The sequence below is a fragment of the Plectropomus leopardus genome, chromosome 24 (genome assembly GCF_008729295.1).
Source record: "Plectropomus leopardus isolate mb chromosome 24, YSFRI_Pleo_2.0, whole genome shotgun sequence".
Classification (NCBI taxonomy): Eukaryota; Metazoa; Chordata; class Actinopteri; order Perciformes; family Serranidae; genus Plectropomus; species Plectropomus leopardus.
The window spans coordinates 9,503,013-9,523,902 of record NC_056486.1 but is presented as its reverse complement, the minus strand read 5'-3'; the positions used below and the strand labels follow the sequence as shown (position 1 = coordinate 9,523,902).

Below are 20,890 nucleotides of genomic sequence, written 5' to 3'. Positions count from 1 at the left end.
CAACTGAGGCTAATGCTGGTGAGGAATTCAGTTTCTCAATCTTTGGGATTCGTTCTGATTTTCAATTGACCTGCTATAACAGAGAAGCTTTCCTCTGACTGGGACACTGAAAACAAAACCTTGATATTTGCTGTTGTTTTTATGGGTTTTTTTTTGCTTTTAAACCGCATGGCTGGACTGGACATACTGTACAGTGTCTTGTAAAGCCACATCAAAAACCAAAACAAGAAGTCAGATAAGTCGTCAAAATCAACAGCAACCATTTTGATAATTGTTTGTAATTCTTTAAAGTAGACATGGGAATCCAGAACTGGTTCTAGTTAAAAATCACTTTCAAATTGTACGATTTGTTGGAATCATTGCCTCCAAGCTCATCGATTCCTTGTATTGATGCAGGCTTGATTTTATGACTATTGTGCATAGCAAAACGATTACTTCTCACGCGTCTGTGCTACTGGACACTTGCAAGAATGAGTCATGGTTGAGAGGAAGAAATGGTCTAAAGTGCGGCTTCATTTCACAAAGAAAGATTTGTAATGTTGGTATTTTAGTTATTTTCCATCAGAAAAGGCAATCTTGCAATACAGTAGTGACTCGTAGTGATTACAGCAATATTTTTAAAAACCTTTTTCATTAGCATTTAACCAAAATCACAATCGTTTCCTCCATTTAACCAAAGTGCTTTTAATGCCAAAACTTAAGACAAGAGTCCTACTTTTTTAAATTATTTTTTTATTAAAATGTAGCTGAAATTGCTATCTTTTCCTGACCTTCCAACTGTAACATTAACCTTAACTGACAACCCCAAGTTCTAGTTTTTAGCCCGCCATCCTCTCCATCAGCTTCCTTTCAGAGCCCACGTGGTACATGGGTGTGGTGCTGAAAGAAACGTTGAGTCTGATCATAATCTATAAAGGATTACATTGCCCCAAAAACATAATAAAGAAAGCAGTTTAACATAAAAAACCTCATTTTTAGGAGACAAAGTTGATCATAGGGAAAATTGGCCAAACAAATGAGGAATTTAAAAATATCGCTCTGGGCATTTGTAATGGGCTACTGCCTTTTTTTTTTTCTTTTTTTTTTTACATTTTGATCAAATCAAAAACAAAACACAAATATAATCTGTAGTTGAAGCCATAGAAATAAGATTTAAAAAAGGAACCAGTCATACCAGTCACTGTGGTGATATTAGTTGTCATTCCCTCCCTGTGCCTGTCTTTCCTCCTCCCAGTAAACAGTGGATATTGTCATATGGCAGAACTGGATGTCCTCTTCATTATGAGACATGAAAGGACTCTGTCTCCAGCACTCCTTGTTTTTTTGTCTCTTATTTTCCTTTTTTTCAACGCTCCATGTCCAACCAGTGTTGCAAATAGTTGGCTGTAAAAATTCCTTGTTCAAACAGCACACATTGTCCATCTTGGTTGTGTCAACAACAACAATGACACCGCAGCGCTCCCAATTAATGTCCCCCCATGTATCCCCCCCTGTCTGTCCTGGAGAAAAGAATTCCTGACCTTTTGATACTGTTGTTTCTGTTGTCATGGTCCCTGGAAACGGGGATGACGTGGATGTGCTTATTGTCTTTAGGAGTTTCCATGGTCGTGATGTAAATAAGCTGGTAGTCGAAGATGGTTTTACCTGTTAATCTTTGCTTCCCTCTCTGTGCTTTATTTGTCTTTTTTGTCTCATATTTGTCATTCTCACACGCCTCAGGCTTTATAATGTTACAGAAAGGTAGCACCCCCCTACCCCCCCGCCCCTTTCATAGCATGGTAGGAATCTGGTAGTGCTGATTTCAGTGGTAGCAGGCCGGTGTGCAGCTCAAAGGCTTGCTTTGTGCAGTGCAACCTGGCCTCTCAATGAGAGACTGTGGATGAATGCCAGAAGGTTTGATGAGATCAAACAAGAATCTGATAGCATCAGAGGCTGGCGTTTCTCGCTGAGAACGTTCTGATTTATATTGAAGGTCTGGATGGAGATGTTGCTCAAAGGGATAGTTTAGATTTTTTACAGTCAGTGTACTAGATGTCCCTCTGTACACCCGCAGTTCGGAGAATGTCAAGAGTGCTGAACGAAAGCTGAGCAATGTACTGATGTGGATCGTGTCAACAGCATAATGTAATTTAGCCACCTAAAAAAGACTCAAAAAAAAAAAAATCTGGAAAAAACCTGAGCAAATTTGCTCAGTTCCTTCAAAAACGTGAAAAAGGCAATGATACAAAAATTAGTAAGAAATCAGTTTTTAAAAAAAAGGTATAAGAAAATGTCTTAAAATACACACTCAAATCAAAACAAAGAAAACATGACTTGAAAAATGTGCCTGAAAAATTAAAACAATTCTGTTACATAATTTTAAATAGGCTTCAATGGTTATTATGAGTATAGTTTATATATATATATATATATATATACACACACACACAAAGTGAGAGAGACAGAGACATTTTACCCTCGCTTTTCAAAAAATAATTTCCTAAATGTAATTATTTCTTGCAATTTAAATGCCTTTTTCCCATGTTTTCGAAAGGAATCACTCCAATTTGCTCAGAGTTCAAAGGTTCAAATATTTGTAAGGGGCGTCTGAAAGTAGCACACTGCTTTATCTTTCCAGACAGCCCGCCTCGATGAGGAAACTTTGAACAAATTCCATTCCCCATGCTGTCTTTAAAACCACCAGACTCCACTATCAAAAGCAGCAATTTTGGCTCACTGAACATAGGAGCTGCTGTACTGCTGCTTTGATCAGTGAGTTAATTTGTGTTATTGTGTGACTTTAGTGAATCCAAACTAACCCTTTTAAAGGCAAAGTCACACAATAACACAAACAAACTAAAAAAATTGAGGCAGCGGTAGACAGCAGCTCCTGTGTTCAGCGACATTAAATATATGATTTTCTCAGTGGAGTCTGGCTTTGAAGAAAGTGAGACGACGGCTTCAGTTTCCCAGTGGAAATTGCTTTATGATGAAAAGATAAAGCAAAAAAATACTTTAAATATAGGGTACACTAAAACTGATATAGATGTTTTTATGTGGCTAAATAACGTGTTGGTGCTTGCATGTTGGACTCCAGCTTGCTTCTCCAAACTAGGGTCGTGCAGATCGCCATCTAGTGTATGTAATACAGACTATGGTATCTCATACAACCCCACTTCAAAAATCTGAACTATCCCTTTAAGCGTCACACTTCACTTCATCTTGCTCACCTCTTCGTCTTTATTACTATCTCATAATTAGCTCTAATAGGTCAAACATGCTACAATCCTAGCTTTATTGCTGCGTAGTCATCAGGGAACACGCCATTCTCCCCACCCACTTCTCATATTAGAGCGAGTCTCCCACCACCATTCATCACCATCTGACCGTTATTTCCATCTGTAAATATCAGCAGTGCACCACGAAGACACACTCTTCATTTCGCTGCTGCTGAGTAAGCAGCTGTTGGTACAGAATCTGAATAATAAGCCGAGAAACGAGTCGGCCCGACCTGCACAATTACTCAACAGCAGCACCCAGTACATCCTTTCACCTCATCAGTGAACAAGCTGCACACAGTATTCATACACACATCCATCTGTGAACCGTGTTGCTGCCATTTCTTGTTAAGGTGTCGATGCTTTTATGGTCTCCATCACAGTCAAGGCCGATGTGCTGTATGTGTTTGTGACCTTCCACTGAGGTTTGACCTGTAGGGTGTAATAATCTGACCAAGGCCAGTTTTAATCTTGGATTTTTTCACACAGACGCAACATCGTCATGTGATGGATGAGTCTGTACATAGATTTATATGTTTAGACTTACGCCCATGTGACTAATGCATGGTCCTTTAATCAGTCTGTTTGTCGTCACACATCGTGCCTCGTGCCCGCCTGGCACGTAGAGGTGTTTGACTTAACGGTGCAGCTGATCCAACAGGCTGCTTGTCCTCTCTGTTGGATACCAGACTGGAGGTGTAATGAACCAGAGAAGCACCAGCTCACCTTTAAGCTCTCATTTCTAAGAGAGGAGCCCAGCAGAGGTCCCGCCCCCACTTTTGTGCCGGAGAATTTGACATTTATTTTGAGTCAAGTGCATTAACGTTGATATGAAGTGGCTCCAGTCTAGAGGTAACTCTGTGGAACCAGAGGCCATATGGCACGTTTGGTACCGCTGTCCTAAAAAAAAAAAATCATAGAACAAAGTGGGTTAGAAAAAGCTTCTTGAAGAGAGTTCTTGTAGTTTAGTAGCTAAGAAGCATGCTGTGTAGTCGCAACATCTGAGGTTCATGTTTCCTACTTGCCTGTTTACTGCCAATAAAAAGCCTAAAATATCCCCAAATCTAGAATCTATCTAGATATCAATCCAATCCTATCACAAAATATCAAAATTGTAAGTAAGAGTATTGCATATATATATAATAAATGTTGAATCACAACGGACCTCTTCTGAAAGCTGCCTTCTATGATTTTTGCCAAAACACAAAAAAATACCGGCAGGTGACAGTTCAAACAAATCTAAAAATATAATGTAATATAATACAGTAAGGCTCTCGGGCATTTTTTCTTTTATTGCTTTCAAATATTTACTCTCCTGCAGATCATATTTTCTCATTAATCTTATCTCTGCTGAGTAAACACACATGGAGGCATGATTTTCTCTTCCTCGTTTGGGGCAGCCAAACATCCTTTATTGTGCATGTGTCCCATCCACCGTACTTGGTGATTCAGTCAAATATACGTAAATTGGTGTTTTTGAAGTTTTGAGAATTCATTGGTAAAATGCATGCGCAGTAATACTGGAGGTACAGATCATCCGAAAAAGAGAAACAGCATGTATTTTTACTGCGTGTCTTTACTGGCCACTGCCAACTCCAGATGTGTGCCAGATGCTGTTTAAGTTCCTGACCATAAGGTCAGAATGTACAGAAATGAAAATAAAAACTTAAAATAGCCAGCAAAAACAAGTATTTCGAGTCTTTTCCTTTATGTAGTTGGATGAAGTATTTGCTTGGTTTTTTTTTTTTTTTTTTTTTTTAGTCTATGAACTGAATTTAAAATGAAAAGAAAATCAAACATCTGATTTAAAATTCTTGATTCCATCTCAGCATTTCAGTATCAGGATCAGAAATACTTCATGTATGCCCGGGGGGGAAATTGGGGTTTAACAGTCGTCAAGCAGAGAGGACCATAGAAAGTATGAATAAGTACCAGCACAAAGTATGTAAAAATACCAAATAGAAACACAGTAATAATATGAAATAACTAGCAGTTGTGTGTGAATACTTAAAATTATAAACATGTTTAATGTGCAGAGTGTGTAAAGTGTGTTAAAAAATAAATAGAAATACAATGATAATATGAAACAATTAGCAATTGTATGTGAATATTTTAAATTATAAATATGTAGAATGAGCTGTGTGTAAAAATATAAGCTATGTGCCTTATACAATGTATAAAACTAGTGTGTAAATCATTATTGTGATTAATAGTTATTATATTACTATGTAAAAATATAAATAACGTGTGATGCTACAATGTACAACAAATATTTACATGTGTAAGAAGAACAATAAAAATATATGCAATATGTGTAAAATTAAAAATTTCAAGATGATAAATCCAAACATAAGCTATTCACCATCATCATCTTTCGATCAAAACCAGTACAAACTGATTCTTCTACCATATGAGTAATTCCTGGCACCTCAGTGTGGTCTCTTTCTACCATACTGGTTTCCATTGCTCCAACCACATTTTTAACTTTTCACCGCTCTTATTTTCTTCATGAAATAGATTCACAGTAAGAAACTGCTCTGCCCCCGTACATCTTTGATTCTAGCAGAGGTTGCTGACTCTTTATTTTAAAGAATTTTTTTAAGGAAGTTTCTCAGTTTACTGATGAAGTTCTTTTCATTTCAGCGCCTCTATCAGCACTCAAAAATACCCACGAGGGTCCTTGTTTTGGAGGGTTATATTCCTCCACTTACAGCAATGATGTCACCCCCTCGTCCTCTCACCTCTCTCGTCGTCCTGGGTGTTCAGGGTTGCCATAGCACTGAAGTCTTCCCCAGGTGCCTGGTACTTGGACTATAATTAGGCTGCTGTGTGTTATTCCCGTCGTTCTTCACACCCGTTCCTCCCTCCTTTTACCATTTTCCACCAGAACAGTTTCTCACTCTCACTTTCTCTGTGAAGCGCTGTGTCACCCATACAGTATGTTACTGATGTGCTGCGTGCCCTCAGCTGCAGAGTCACAGTTCAGAGGGTTTATGAAACTAGTACCTCTTTGAGTCGGCCGACACACCATCAATTGTAGACGACAAGTCCTCTCGGAGTCCAAGTGTGAAATTGGAACACTTGTTTGAAATGCCAAGTTCTGCATGGGGTGTGTATACGTGTGTGTGTGTGTGTGTGTGTGTGTGTGTGCGTGTGTGTGTGTGTGTGTGTGTGTGCGCGCGCGCGCGCGCATGCGTGCGTGTGTGTGTGGGTGCAAACGAGAAGAGACGGGTGAGATGGAGATTTGCGTCAGAAAATGGACGGGTATTATTGACCGTGCCCTGCTATTTCTGGATCTGTTTCCTGTTTGGTCTGTTATAGAGGCAGACTTCCTGCGTTTGTACAGTGGACAGCAGTGGTGCCGAGCTAGGTGCGTGTGCGTGTGCGTGTGCGTGTGCGTGTGCATGGTTGGAAGCCATTGTTTAGAAAATCCCACGTTTACACATTGAGAGTTTTCTTGTACGGAAATCCCAAGTCCTTTAGATTTTTATTTGAGATTTGTGAAACACAATTTCCTTTTCTTGTTAAGTTGATATTAATCATAATTTCAAAGTAATAATTTTAGCGCTTAGTCACTTGATTTAGAATTAAAATAATGTTGAAGGACGTACAGGAAAATATAAACTGATACTTTTTAAAATAATTTTCTGTCCTTGATTGCTTGCCTATTGGATATTGTTCTCAGTTTACTTGCTGTCCCATTGTGGAGGTGGTGCCATATCTGCTGATGACAATTCCAGATATACACACCCACCAGCCCCCCAGGGCCCTGATTCACACTGGCTCCTAGTAACAGCCTCTCACAGTCAGCTGTAAAATGATTTTCATGCAGCTGTAAACATGGCTATTATTGCAAGCATCAATTTGTTGTTGTTTTTTCAGCCTTTTTAAAATTAAATTCTGCGGGCAGAAAATTGTTGCCTGTAGCTCCATTGATGCAAATGAACATTTTAGAAAAAACATGTTTATCTTGTATTTTCCAGCATGTTTATTCTGACGCATATGGAAAATTATGAGAAACATGTTTTGATTACTTCCTGTTGGGCAAGTCTATATGGTTGTTTTGGCCATGAAGATGCTGTTGTTGCTACCACCATAGGTGATTCAGTTCCCCAGCACTTTGGAAATCTTAATTTGTAAAAAAAAAAAAAAAAAAAGATTTGAATTGAGTGCGCCAAGAGCTGTAAACCAACAAATCAGAATGTTTTGAGAAAAGTTTATTTGCACAATAAAAAAACATAGAATGCAATGTAAATATTAGGACTACTAACAATTTTTTAGGTGACGATTAATCTGTTGATTATTTTCTTAATTAATCGATCAGTCATTTGCTCTATAAAATGTCAGAAAACAAAAAATAAAATGTCCATTTAGTGTTTGCTATAGCCAAGATAAAATCTTCAAATATATTATTTGTCCACAACTCAGAAATAGTCAGTTTATTTTCAAAGAGGAGTGAAGAAACATGAGAATATTCGTATTAGTCACTTGTCTGGGAGAACCAGCTTCTGGAACTCACCTCTGATTTGGTGTGTACTGTATCAACTTCAACCAACAACACAACTACAAAAAGCAGAATATAAGAGAGACGGGAGACTAGATGGCAGCCAAGCTTCTGACCTCCTGGCTGGCTATAACCCTGCACATGATGAGCGTAACAGTCCACTGGTATCTCTGGCTGATATACAGAAACTTCTCAATGAATTGTCACCTGCCGCTTGACTTTTTTTGTTTTCTATTACATAAATTAGAACATTTTTACTATAAATTGATGCATGGAATTTACCAGAATGCAGGAAATTAAGTGTTTGACACTCAAACTTAAGTAGTGGACTACTGCCAGATCCTACACTATGTTTCCTTCCCTCCCAATGTTTAAAATGAAACCTAAACCCTTGGTGTAATAGCTTAAGCTATTCTCTTTTGATGGGCCGTTTTCCTTCCCAACCAACTGTAATTATCTACTCTGACCTCAAACCAATCCTTCCATTACATTGTCTAAAATTGCATATGATGAAGGCTTTCTAAAAAATGTTTTTTTCATGTAAGCTACTACTTTTAAACACAAAGAGAAGCGCTTGGTTGCTAAAGATGCTAAATTTTTATATTGAGACTGGGTGTACGGTTGACATGTATGCATCCAACGCTAAGTTTTGTGATCACGATTTGTCATTTTTGGTGACATGGCCCATTGTAAAAAAATATTATATTTAGACATGTTTGCAGATTGCAGCTGTTTTATGATGCAACACACTGGTGCATATTTTGAGAATAAACCATTTTTTAAACATATTTTTGTGGTGAGACAGTTTGTGTAATTTCTGATCTGAGTCGCCAGAGTTCATAATGTGAGTGCGTGCGTGCGTGCGTGTGTGTGTGCATGGGTGATCACAGCTCCATCTGTGTATATTGGCGGTCCACTGCAGGGCAACTCCCATCTGAATACCAGTGAGGTCAGCAGCAGTTTAGCCGGTCGTTACTGAATGAGGTGGCCATCGGTGGTTTGATGTTGATTTTCAGCACATAAAAACACCTGCATGCACACACAGCTTCATACACATCCACTAACACACAGACACACACACACACAATTCCTTACGAAAGCAAACTAGCCTGATGATGAAATTCCCACTCCCAGGTGACTGGGATAACAGTGTTGCCTCAGGTTGCCACAGCGTTGACAAAGGGAGGTTATAACAGGCAGCTCCCCGGGGTTCAGAGCAGGCTCCGTATCCATGGTGATTATTACTAAGGGAACCAAGAGACCCTTCATCACTTCTCGACAAATTATGTGGGCAGAAGTCAGAACTATTATTCTTTCACACTTCTAATCAGATTTTAAAGAGATTTTTCCGAGATGCTAATTCCAAAGGACCCCCCCCCCCCGACACAAACAACCTTATATGGTAATATGAATGAAGATAATGCTTCAAACAAACTTCTCCTCTCAAATTTTTCAAGACGTGAACAGTTGAGGTGAGTAAGAGAAAAGACAGACATGCACATGTAAATAGCCTGTACCACAGGGATTGGCCCTAACTCAACTTGCTTTACTTGGGGGCTACTTTTGCTAAATGACAGGATGCCAGGGTCCAGTAGTCTCATCCCCATACATGTCTGGAACTGTATCTCCTTTCTAGGATTTTAGGACATTTCGAGGATTTTTTGGATGTCTCTTGGATTTAAGGACATTTCATTACACAATTTCAGAACTTTTCAAGGTTTTTAAAGTGTCTCTTGGATTTTAGGACATTTCTAGTTTTGGGGGCCACCCGGCACACTATAGGGGGCCAGATTTGGCCCGTGGGCCTGAAGTTTAGCATCACTGCTGTACTAGGTGGGCATGGTTGAGCTTACATGTGAGGAAAATCAATTGTTATTTGACTTTCAGAAACGTTTCATTGTGCCAGTTTGACCTTTTAGGCCTAATAAGTGCGGATCAATATTCATCCCCTGCATGATGAGATGCAGCCGGCTTTCCTTGATGTGCTCAGGTTTCATCATAACCTGATTTACCTCAATTTACACCCTAAAAGCGCTGCACAGAGGATGAGCCAGGTGATCAACCCCAAACCCAGTTTCTTATTTTTTCCTCACATAAATGGCTTCTGTTTTGCCTTGCTTTTTATTTATTTATTGTCTGGTTTTACATCTGCTCTGTAGTTGAACTTTTGTCCTACAGGGAGTGTGAGTGGAAGGGAGGGTGTGCCCTGTAATCAGTGAAACACACTACCCACTAAATCTACTTCCCAAACATGAGGCGCGGATAGCTTTACACACACCAGAGTAGGATAGCACCCACACTGCACCTCCAGTCAAACACGAGCTGAAGGTTTTAAGTTCCAGCAGGACCTGCTTGCCAAGGTGATTACAGGGCATGTGTGTCTGGGCGGGCATGCACTGCGTGTGCACGAGCATTTGTCACCACGCCAGTCTTATCTAATTCAGCCATCACATATCCTCCCAAGCTAAGCAAACAAATTCCCACAGCGATGCATCTTGTAAACAACCCACAGACAGATGGGCTTGTGCTCCATTCCACCACAATTGATTGATTAATGACCCAAAAGAAAGCAATATTGTTTTGTCATATCACATAACCTGTTAACCTGGCATTAATGTTCAAAGGCAACCAATGATAACAGCAGCGATACTCAACTTATGGCCTGTGTGGTTCATACTGGGAAATGCTTTTGTTTTGTAGGTGCCAGAATGCGTAAAACAGCATCAAAATAGAGTTTATCAAGAAAAGTGCAGGTGGAGGAAAATCCTAGAAACATGCTAGAATCTGAGAAAAGTCCTAAAACCTGAAAAACATCCCAGACATGTCCTAACATCCTAGACATGTACTAAAATTCTACAAATCTCTTAAAATCCTACTGAAGTCCGAAATGTCCTGTAATCGTACAAACAAACTAAAATTTGAGATGTTCTAAAATCCTACAAATGTACTAAAATCCTAGAAACATATTAAAATCCAAGAAGTGCCCCCAAAGCACAGCAAGTTGAGTATCCCTGTTATAAAGGCTTTATTTGCATTGTCATTGTATGTCTTACCAATAGTTACCCAGTTGACATTATCTAGCATGTGGTTCAGTTGTCCCAGCCTGGACAATAGAGTCTTGTCTTGTTAGCTCGTATGCAGCCAAAGATGCCTGTAAAAGATGTGTGCTGGAGAGAGTGTGTGTGTGCAGGGCTCCTACGACACATCTTGCTCTCCAGGGAGTCCCCCCCGGGATAAGAGATGATCTAAGACACCCTCCTCCCCTTCCCACCCCCCACCACCTTCACCCAACTCCCCATGGCAGGCCTGGGCCACTCAGATAAGACTGTACAATTAATAGCTCCGCAGGACCAGCGCCCATGGGGACACTTCAAAGATTGTGTGTGTGTGTTTGTGTGTGCTTACATTTAACTGCGTCCCCGTCTCTGTGTGAATGAGCGGATACATGGTGTGCGTATGTGTGCATGAATGGATTTATTTGCAGTTTGCAAGCGTGCAATGCAATATTTCTTTTTCTGACAACCCCCCATTTACATTTAATGGGTAATAAACATTTTGCTGCTTTTTTTCCCTGCTTTTTAGTGCTGCTGATCACATCTGTGGATCCGCCAGCCATAAGTGGGCGCGTTCTCGCATATCAGTACATTTTACAGTCCCTTTATACAATGACTTTGAGATGGGAATGGTTAGGCAATTTACATAAAGGGGATAGAAGAGTTATTATGTCTCACAGAGTCCTGCACATGGGGAGTGCTGTGCAGTTGGCTTGATCGATGAGAATGTTTTTGCCTTTGAGAGGTGAGGGGCAGAAATTGAGACTATAAAAGGTTTTTCTGGCTGAATGTTTTCAGCAGCTAATTAGTGTTTTCTCCCAAAGTCAGAATAGTCAATGGGGAGACATGCTTGTAAAGGATTCATTATTTCTTTCAGTTCTGATAACATTGTACTCTCTAAACTAATTTCTAAATTCTAAATTTTCCATCTTGGGACTCAGAGGTCATGACAAAGCAGTATTATTAAAAGCATGCAGTCAGACTGTCAGTTTTAACGGTTTATCCAGATAATGAACCTGCACGTTGAACGTGTAATAATGAAAGTGTAAGATTTTTCAAAATAGCTATAAAGTGCTTTACAGAACAAGTTAGAATAGTATAAACAATCACAATCTAAACAACAAAATCATAAATAAAAACATCAATTTAAAGAAAAACATAAGATCAGATCAATATGGTGTGTACCCATTATTAAAACGATAGAGATAGGAGCTGAACGAACAACAGACTTCGACTTTGAGCCCCTAAAGTTTCAAAAGATATTTGTTTATTTTGAGTAAATTATCTTGTGTACACAAGATAATAATTTGTCCCCAAAAGCTAACTACTTGTTCCTAAAATACAATAACTTGTTCCCAAAAGATAAAATCTTGCACACACAAGATAACTTCTTCCCACACGATATACGCACTAGATAACTTAGAGATAACTTGTTCCCAAAAGATAATAACTTGTTTCGAAAAGCTATTTTTTTCCCACTAGATAATTGTGTGCACAAAATAAATAACTTGTTTTAAGTTATTCTCATTACTCAAATAATTAACCTGTGTGCACAGGATAACTTCCGCAAAGATAAAATCTTCTTCTAAAAAGAAGTTCTGACAAAATAATTAACTTGTGTGCCCAAGATAATAACATGTTCCAACAAGATAATAAATTGTTCTCATATGATAATGACTTGTTCCCACAAGATAAAATCTTGTTCTAAAAATTTAATAAATTGTTCCCTCAAGACAGTAACTTATTCCTAAAAGATAATAACAGGTTCCCAAAAGATAATAACTCATTTTCAAAAGCTAAGAACCTTTTTCCACAAGATAATTAACCTGTGTGTTCAACATGATAACTTATTCCCAAAAGATAATAACTGGTGCACACAAGATAAAAACATATCCACTTTTTGGACTCCGTAGCAATCCAAGTCCCTCATCAGCCAGATTGTCTTAACTTTAGCTTCAACTAACTATTACTTCTACTCTGCAGAATATTATCCTGATTTAAAAATATATGAATTGTTTTGTCTGGCAGAAAATCAACTAACTGATAAATAGACTTATTGTTTCGGCTCCTATTCAAACCACATCAAAAGTGAGAGCACCTGAAATAAAAAACAGCACATTAAAATGAAGCAGAATAATGCTTTAAGGCAGAACATATGACAGTCAGACTCATGCTGAAGCAAAGATCACGTTGCGTGTGCCTAAGGTTTGCCTGAATGTGATTTGGGTCATGGTTTCCAGCTGTGGAAATGGGTCACCTGTCTGAGATGGAAACTGTGATTTGGCAGCAACAAAATCACACACACGTGGGGCCTGTTCATGTGAGCTGCTGCAGCATGCTTGTCGTCGTTATCATAAACCTTCTTGTGGCAGAAAACCACTCTATAAAATTGCAGCAGCAAATAATCTGACTTTAATCGCTTTACTCCTCCAAACTTGTCTGTTATTGTATTACATTATTAGAGTGTTTGTTTGTCTGTTTGTGGTTTTTAGTGTTTGTCTTCCTTTTATTCCCTCAGGGTCAAACAAATTCCATTTCATCCTCAAATAATTATGAGGATGTTGCGTGCTTTATAAAGTTTCTAAGCCAACATCGCATGCAAAGATTTAACAACTTGGACATGGGCTGCTACATGCAATGTAATTTTGTGGTCCCATATGGGTCAGCAGGCCCAGAAGCTAAGTCTGTTTTTTTTTTTTTTCCGTGACTGACTTGATTTTGGCTCGTTCTCTGAGAATGGTATCAAAAAATGCAGCAGCCGCAGTCTTTATGGTGGAATTTGTTCTGACTTTGATAGCTTCTTTGAATGCATCATTTTGCCCTTGTTTTTGTCAAACTATAGATGTCTTTCATCAAGTAGTATCATTAATACGAGCAGCAAGAAGCTGGAGAGTATTTTGGATGGCTCGGTGCTTTAGTTGCATCACGTAATTTGTGTTGGGGCCGAAGGAGCACACCAAGCAGTATGTGACTGAGGTTTGTGCTGACTTTAATTGAACTATCGTCCCGGGGTCAATCTGATAGAGCACCAGCCCCCTTCCCCCCTCTGGCTTATTCCCTGTTGTTCCAGTGATGGCTATCATGCCAGATTGAGACCAAAGGGGGATATTTCTCCTGACCAGGCTGCCGTCCTAATCCTCAGTGCCCAGATTACTGCTCCATCCCCTCCCTGCAGGATGACCGGCTGGCAGGGCGTCAGAAATGTGAACCCGAGCTAAGGATAAAGTCAGGGAAGGAAAGGAAGGGAAGCTTTGCATCTTTTTCTATAGTATACATTTGTCTAATACTGCTGCCAATGTGTTTTTTCTACATCTGTGTGCCTTTCTTTTAGTCCATCTGTTGCTCACTGAGGGTAGATTTTAGTTTCCAAAGGGCTGTTAGAAAATAACCCTTTGCTGTAACTGTTTTTATCTTTTTGCAAATTGCAAAATGCTAATTGTATGCAATGCAAATTTGTGAATTTTTGAAGCTGTAGGGAAGTGATTCTGCCTTCCCTTATTTCCATCAGCCCTCCTCTCTTTCTCCAGTCCTCTGTCCCCACATCCTTTCTGTCTCACAGAGAGCTTGACCTTCTGCTCGAGGCCCGAAGCATTATTGTCCGATTCATCTGCTCTCCAATCTCTCCCCGTCTCTCGCCATTGTGCTTATTGTTCTTCCTCTCACTTTCTCCTCCTCGCTCCTGCCTTCGCCATCATCCTGGGACTCTGATTTATAAGCTTGCAGCGAAGGCTTGGCTCATCCCCCCTCCCCCTCTTCTTCTTCCTTCAGCTGAAGACAGAGCGGTGGGGCGATAGCAGTGGAGAGGCTGAGAGGCAGGGAGGAGAAGAGGGAGCGATTGGCGAGGATATGATTTGCCAGCCAAAAGAAGATGACACAAAGAATTTGAATGTCAGCGAGCAGTTGGCGCAGATTTGCCTACCTGGGCCGAAGGCAAAGGGGAAGTTGGTTTATCTCTTTGAATAAGCGACAGGGACAGGCCAGAGGGTGGGAAGATAAGGTCAAAACGAAACTGGGCCCCCAAAAAGTGAGTTAATTAAAAGATAGCACACATGCAGATGACTTTTTAAAAGATGATTTGAAAACTTTCTGCTCTCTCATTTTGCCTTGGGTTTAACTGTTAATGAGCGGGATGGGATTTGATGTGTTGGCCCGTCAGCGCTGCTCACTCACAGATGGCAGTGTGGGAATCGAGCGGCAAACCTCTAAATAACCCTGTGCGGTGCAGATGGCCCGGTGTCAAGACTGATGGCCCCCAGTGTTAAGTTGCCATGTGTTGAAGCTGAGGAGGGCTGGGGGCAAGAGGGGATTGTACACACTACTTTGTGTGTGCGTGTGTTTGTGTGTGCGTGTGAGGGATTTGGTGATATCCTTTCCGCCACAGCTTGCTGCTCATCATGTCGGCCTGGAAGGGATGTGAACTTTGTAAGTGTATGTTTGACATGGATGAAATGTAAGCTGATCTGTGTGCGGTATCTTTTTACCCTCATTTAACTTTGTAATTGGCCGAACCTCCAAGCAGCGTTAATTTTATCGGAAATTATGACTAGATGTATTCGTCAGATCCCTTTTTTTCCCATGACTAAGAGGAGACAATGACGTCACAGCACCAGTCTCATTAACCCTTTGATACCTGAGCAAATTGGCTTGATTTCTTTCAAAAACATGGGAGGAAGGTTATGAGCAAGTAAAGAAGAAATGACCCACAAATTATCAAGAAATTAGTTAAAAATACAAGAAAAAAATCCTCAAAACTAGTAATAGATAAATAATGGCAAAATAAAACAAACAAAAAAGCAAGTAAAATGTTTTAGAAATTATATTTCTGTGGTATTATTTTAAATGTGTAGTAATGCTATCTAAAAATATATCTTTTCCATTTTACCCTAGCTTTTTAAAGAAAATTATTTTTGAAATCCACTTATTTCTTGCCATTTGTGTAACATCACACACCACCTTGCTCATTGACTTTTTCCTCATGTTTTTGAAAGAAATCAAACTGCTGCACAAAAAGTGATGTTGCTTTAGCTTTCAAAGGATTCAACAATTACTACCTTGACATGCAATTATGTTGCCAAAAAAGACAAGACCAAAATGTAGATTAAAAGTAATTTTTTTTTTTTTTACTAAAATCTCTCTTTATTTTGGCTGACAAAAAGACAAAATGGTATGTTAGAATAACTAGGTTACTTAAATAAAAGGGATGCCAATTTTCAACCAGCATTAACAGTGTGGGTAGTATGTGTAAACGAATTTGTCTTTATGTCTATCTTGCCATCGCCCTGATCTCACTTCAAATATCTTCAGAAACATATTTTAGTACATTATTTTAATGTAAAATGAGAGTCTTTTGAACAGGATGTGGAAACCATACTGTTTTATGTATTGTAAAATTGGATGCTGAAAAAATGAGATAATCAGGTAAAAAATAGGCAGGGCTGATTAAATGAACTTGCCTTTTTCTCACCTCACATGTTTTCAGAAACCCATTTTAGTTCACGGTTTTGCTGTAATAAGAATATTTCTTAACAGGAGCTGGGAGCCATACTATTGTGAAAACAGAGGCTGAAAATACTGAGATGAAACTGTAAAACTAAGCAGCGCTGATATTTCTGGCCTCAGAAACGAGCATAGTGCATTGTTCATCTGTTATATGAGATTGTTTACCAGCTGCCTGCCATATTGTTTTTTTGATAAAACAGGCAAAACCAGTTTAGATTTGTCCCCAAAGAGTAGGGGTGTATTTTGGTCAGGTGCAGCACAGTTCATTGTGGAAGTTGTGGGTTTTCTACCTCTTGAGCAAGGCAAATGCAACAGTGATTTTCCTCTATTTTCTCTGGTTATGTAGCAACAATTTAAAAAAAGTATTTGCATCTTTCTACTGCATAGAAAGCCTAGTTTTGTTAAAAGATCATCGTTTCAGCTACAAAATACTTCTTTAAAGTTGGTTCAAAGTAAATACGCCGTTTAGAACATCTTCCATGTCTGAATATGTTCCTTTAATTGGTCCCATCAGACCACAAAACCAGACACTTTCTGCAAAGCTGCATTCTTAATGATCCAAGCTGTGCTTTTCATTCAATAATAAAATAAAATCTTATGTAAAATAAGTTTGACTGATATTTAAAAATGGTTTTATCTTTACAAGACTAACATGTTCAATATAATATGACTTAAAAAGATTAAATTAACTGTTTTCTTTGACTAAAACTATACTGAAATTTATGATTCCTGAGACTAAGATTAGACAAAAATGGTCAGACTTTTAATCAACTAAAGCTTGACTGAGAAAAATCCAGATGAGGTTGACTAAATATGATTAAAACCAGCAAGGACATTTTTCACGAGACTGACAAAAACTGCCAAAATTAACACAACCTCCAAGGACCCATTAGTATGTTTATTCTTTCTTTATTCATGCAGAGACTAAATAGATGGATTACATAATAGGCTTCATTACACTTTGAAGTGCACATTAAAAGCGTATGTTATTGAGTCATCCAAGGCTCCAAATCAAATCTTTTACAAAACATGATGACCATTAGCAGCGCCTGGGTTAACGAGTAATAGATAAACAGCAGTATCTCATGAGAACACGACAAATGCACAACCATTAGCTCATGACACCTCTGTACAGCTTCAACTCTGATAAAGTTAAAAAAAAACAGTTTGAGTGATGTCATTTTGCAGTTTTTGACTTTACAGGCTGTCAGTAATGCACTCCCCAAAACCACACTCAAGTTCATGAACTTTGTCACTAATATATCATCTTTCCTGTTGTTTGTCACACTCCAGGTTTGTCTTACAAATGCACTTTCAAAATAAATTCACACATTTTGGAATGATTTGTTCTTAAAAGTAGAAAATTCTAACTGGCAGAAGCACATACAGAAACGACCTGCTTGTATTGTTTGTCTTAATGGACAGAAAAGGACTTTGACCTTGTGTGCTGTTAGGTACAGTTGCTCCTGTGCAGTGTGATGTCTGCTTGTCTGGTCAGTGGCTTAGATATGAATCTGAGTTAGGTTGAGCTTAATCAAATGTAATATCCATTTTTTTAGAAATAGTTTCACCCTATGGAGACTGTACAAAATATTAATTGCAGTCTGAAATGTACAGTATTGTGCAAAAATCTTACGCCACCTTAAACTTTATTTTAGCAAGGTTATAATGATCATTTATTTCTCAGTAGACTCTTACATAAAGTAGTCAGAACATACAGGAAATATCTAAACAACATTAACAACGCAGATATTTCAGAATAAAACAGCTTTAATGGACTAAATTTGGAAGTATTAAATGTGATCTCCACTAAACATGTCTTGAACTCTCTTGGGCAGAAAACATGTGATCTGCAGTGCTAATCTTCTGGGGTATCTACACCAGGGTACATTTAACACGTATCCAAAGCTCAGTATTGATTGTTTGAGCTACCTTTGGTTATCGTTTGAATCCATGTTTCACAAGTATTGACTTGGTCTGAAGAAACCATTTTCTTCTGACTTTTTTGTGTTTAAATGCATTGTGCATGCTCTGTGTATTCTTTCTTTATATCTTAAGAAAAAGACTGAGAAATAAAAATATATATATCCTCATTACAACTTTGCCAAAACAACAAATCTATCGTGGCCATAGACTTTTGCACAGTACTGTATGATAACCAGAAAACGCTGTCTTCTTCTTCTGCCAAATGTATTAATACAGTGAGGTTTTCTAAATGGAAATCGATAAAAGCTTGTAAATGTCATCTTTCCAATGATACACCAGATTCGTGCCTGCTAAATCAATCCAAAGATTTGAGTCTTCAGCTTAAAATGTATCTAAGTTGATGGCCCCCATCAGCTATTCTCATATTGGAAGAGGACTTAATGCCCCTGGCTGCTTGGAGAGAATCAAGTCTGCAGGAAAAAATATGCTATCCATCTCACAAAACAACATTTGTTTGCCTGCCAGAGCCTTCAAAACCATTAACAAGATTAGGAAGCACACAATGGCAACAGTCCCTCTCCTCCCTCCCTCTGTCTCCCTCTCTTCCCCCTCCCAGTATTCCCTCCCATTTTGTTCGAGCTCATTTGCCAGTACAATGCAGACATTCAGCGGTTTGTCTGCACCTCCTCTCCTAAGGGAACTTCAGCACAAAACCTCCTCATGCAGGCAGACAGCAGTGGCACACACACACAAAAATTAACACAAAAATTAATACATTCATGCCAAAGGCGGGCTGTCTCACACACACATGTTTGCTCACACACGCTCCCCTTGCCTCCAGCCAACCTGCTCACTATGTGCTGCACTAAAATGAATCAACAGAGGGTTATATAAACACTATACTGTCCACAAAAACAGCCAGTCTGGGCACTGAAATGTACACTTCTCCCATAAATGGTGTCGCACAGGGCAGATGAGTGGGTGAGTGTGTGCGCTTGTGCATGAACATCATAAACACAGGGTGTATTGGATTGCTCCAGGCCTGTTGTCTGAGGCAATTTATTCCTCTAAAACTATTGATTTTTGGTGCCCATCACTTTTTTCGCTCTGTTTTTCCAGCAAGACCTCTTTTGAACACTTGACAACAGCCAATAGCAAATATAAACAGAGGTATTGAGCCTGATGCCAGCACTGCCACGGTTAAGAGTTTGATTATAAAAGCACAAAAATCACACCACAAAATGAAATTGGGAAAGGAAAATTTGCTCCCACCCTCCTCTCGCTTTGGCTCTCCTCCTCTTCTTTCCCTCCTCTCTCATCTTAAACCAGCTCACCTCATCTCACTTTTCATCTCGCACGCTAATCTCCTCTCCTCTCCTCTCCCACCCCCCACCCCTCCTCTATCTGAGTAATGAAATTTAATTGCACCCGTCTTGCATTTTTCAGCACAAGTGCTCTAGGAGTTTAACATGAGCAGTATATCTCATTAAATTTCTCCCTCTCTCTCTCTCTCTCTCTCTCTCGCCTATCTCTCCCCACGTCTAGGTGCCTACAGATGTTTCCATGGGTCTGTTGGCAGAGCCCCAGGTGGCCATGTTTTGCGGTAAACTCAACATGCACATCAACGTGCAGAGCGGCAAATGGGAGCCAGACCCCTCAGGCACCAAGAGCTGCATCGGCACCAAGGAGGGCATCCTGCAGTACTGCCAGGAGGTAAAGTGTGTGGGTTCTGACCTTGGCCGTAAACCCAGCAAAAACCTTCTTTTTATGCCTTTGCAAAGAGGGTAGCCATGGCCAGAAGCATTATGTTCTAGATTGTATGTCTGTCCAATTCTCGTAAACAAGATATCTCAGTAATACCTTTGTGGAGTTTCTCCAAATTTGGTACAAACGTCCACTTCAAGTCAAGGAATAACTGCTTAGATTTTGGTGTTCATAGGTCAAAGTCACCTTGACCTTGCATCCATTTCATTCTTGTGAGCGTGATTCCGTCTCTCCATCCCATTCTCATATACGAGACATTTGAAGATGCTGTAAGGGGGTTTCTTTAGCTTCCAAAGGTCACTGTGACCTCACAGAACATACTCAAAAATGCATACACTAATTATGACAGAATTTTAAATGTTAAATAGGATAAAATGACTGCGACATTGTAATGTTCTGCAAAAACACTACTGGCTGTTACTCAGCGTCGTAACTAAGGAACAGAAGGGGAGACATTTGGTCAGATACTGAAGTGATGACACTAATTTTGGGTGTCCACCTTGAAACTGTGCTGATTGTATAGATCTTCTGTGCTGCCGGGGGAAGATGTGTTTTTAACATCCATGTTTTCACAGATATGAACGCAAACTGTAAGTACAAATTGACTGGTTCGCTGAGGCATAAAACGGTGAGGCTGTAATTGTGGTTCATATGTTCAACATTGTATTTTCCCTGTGGAATCAATTAAGCCTGATATTACATGATCATATTATTCCACCCTTTAAAGCTGATATAAATCTTTATTGTACATACTGTAGTTAAAAGCCTAGAGGGGTGTGGAAAAGGTGAGGGATATAGATATAGATATAGAATGTCAGGATAGTATTAAAAAATAATAACTGACGGTAAAACATCTTTTTGGTAGCAGCAGGGGTTAAAGAGGACGT

The 20,890-nt window shown here is 39.3% G+C and overlaps 1 protein-coding gene across 1 annotated transcript in view; it reads left to right on the top strand.

The window, feature by feature from the left end:
• appa (amyloid beta (A4) precursor protein a) overlaps positions 1 to 20,890 on the top strand; it is a 46,806-nt gene that overhangs the window by 5,209 nt on the left and 20,707 nt on the right. Inside the window, 1 exon segment of the mRNA XM_042513407.1 lies at positions 19,785 to 19,952. Within this exon segment, the coding sequence (XP_042369341.1) occupies positions 19,785 to 19,952 (168 nt within the window).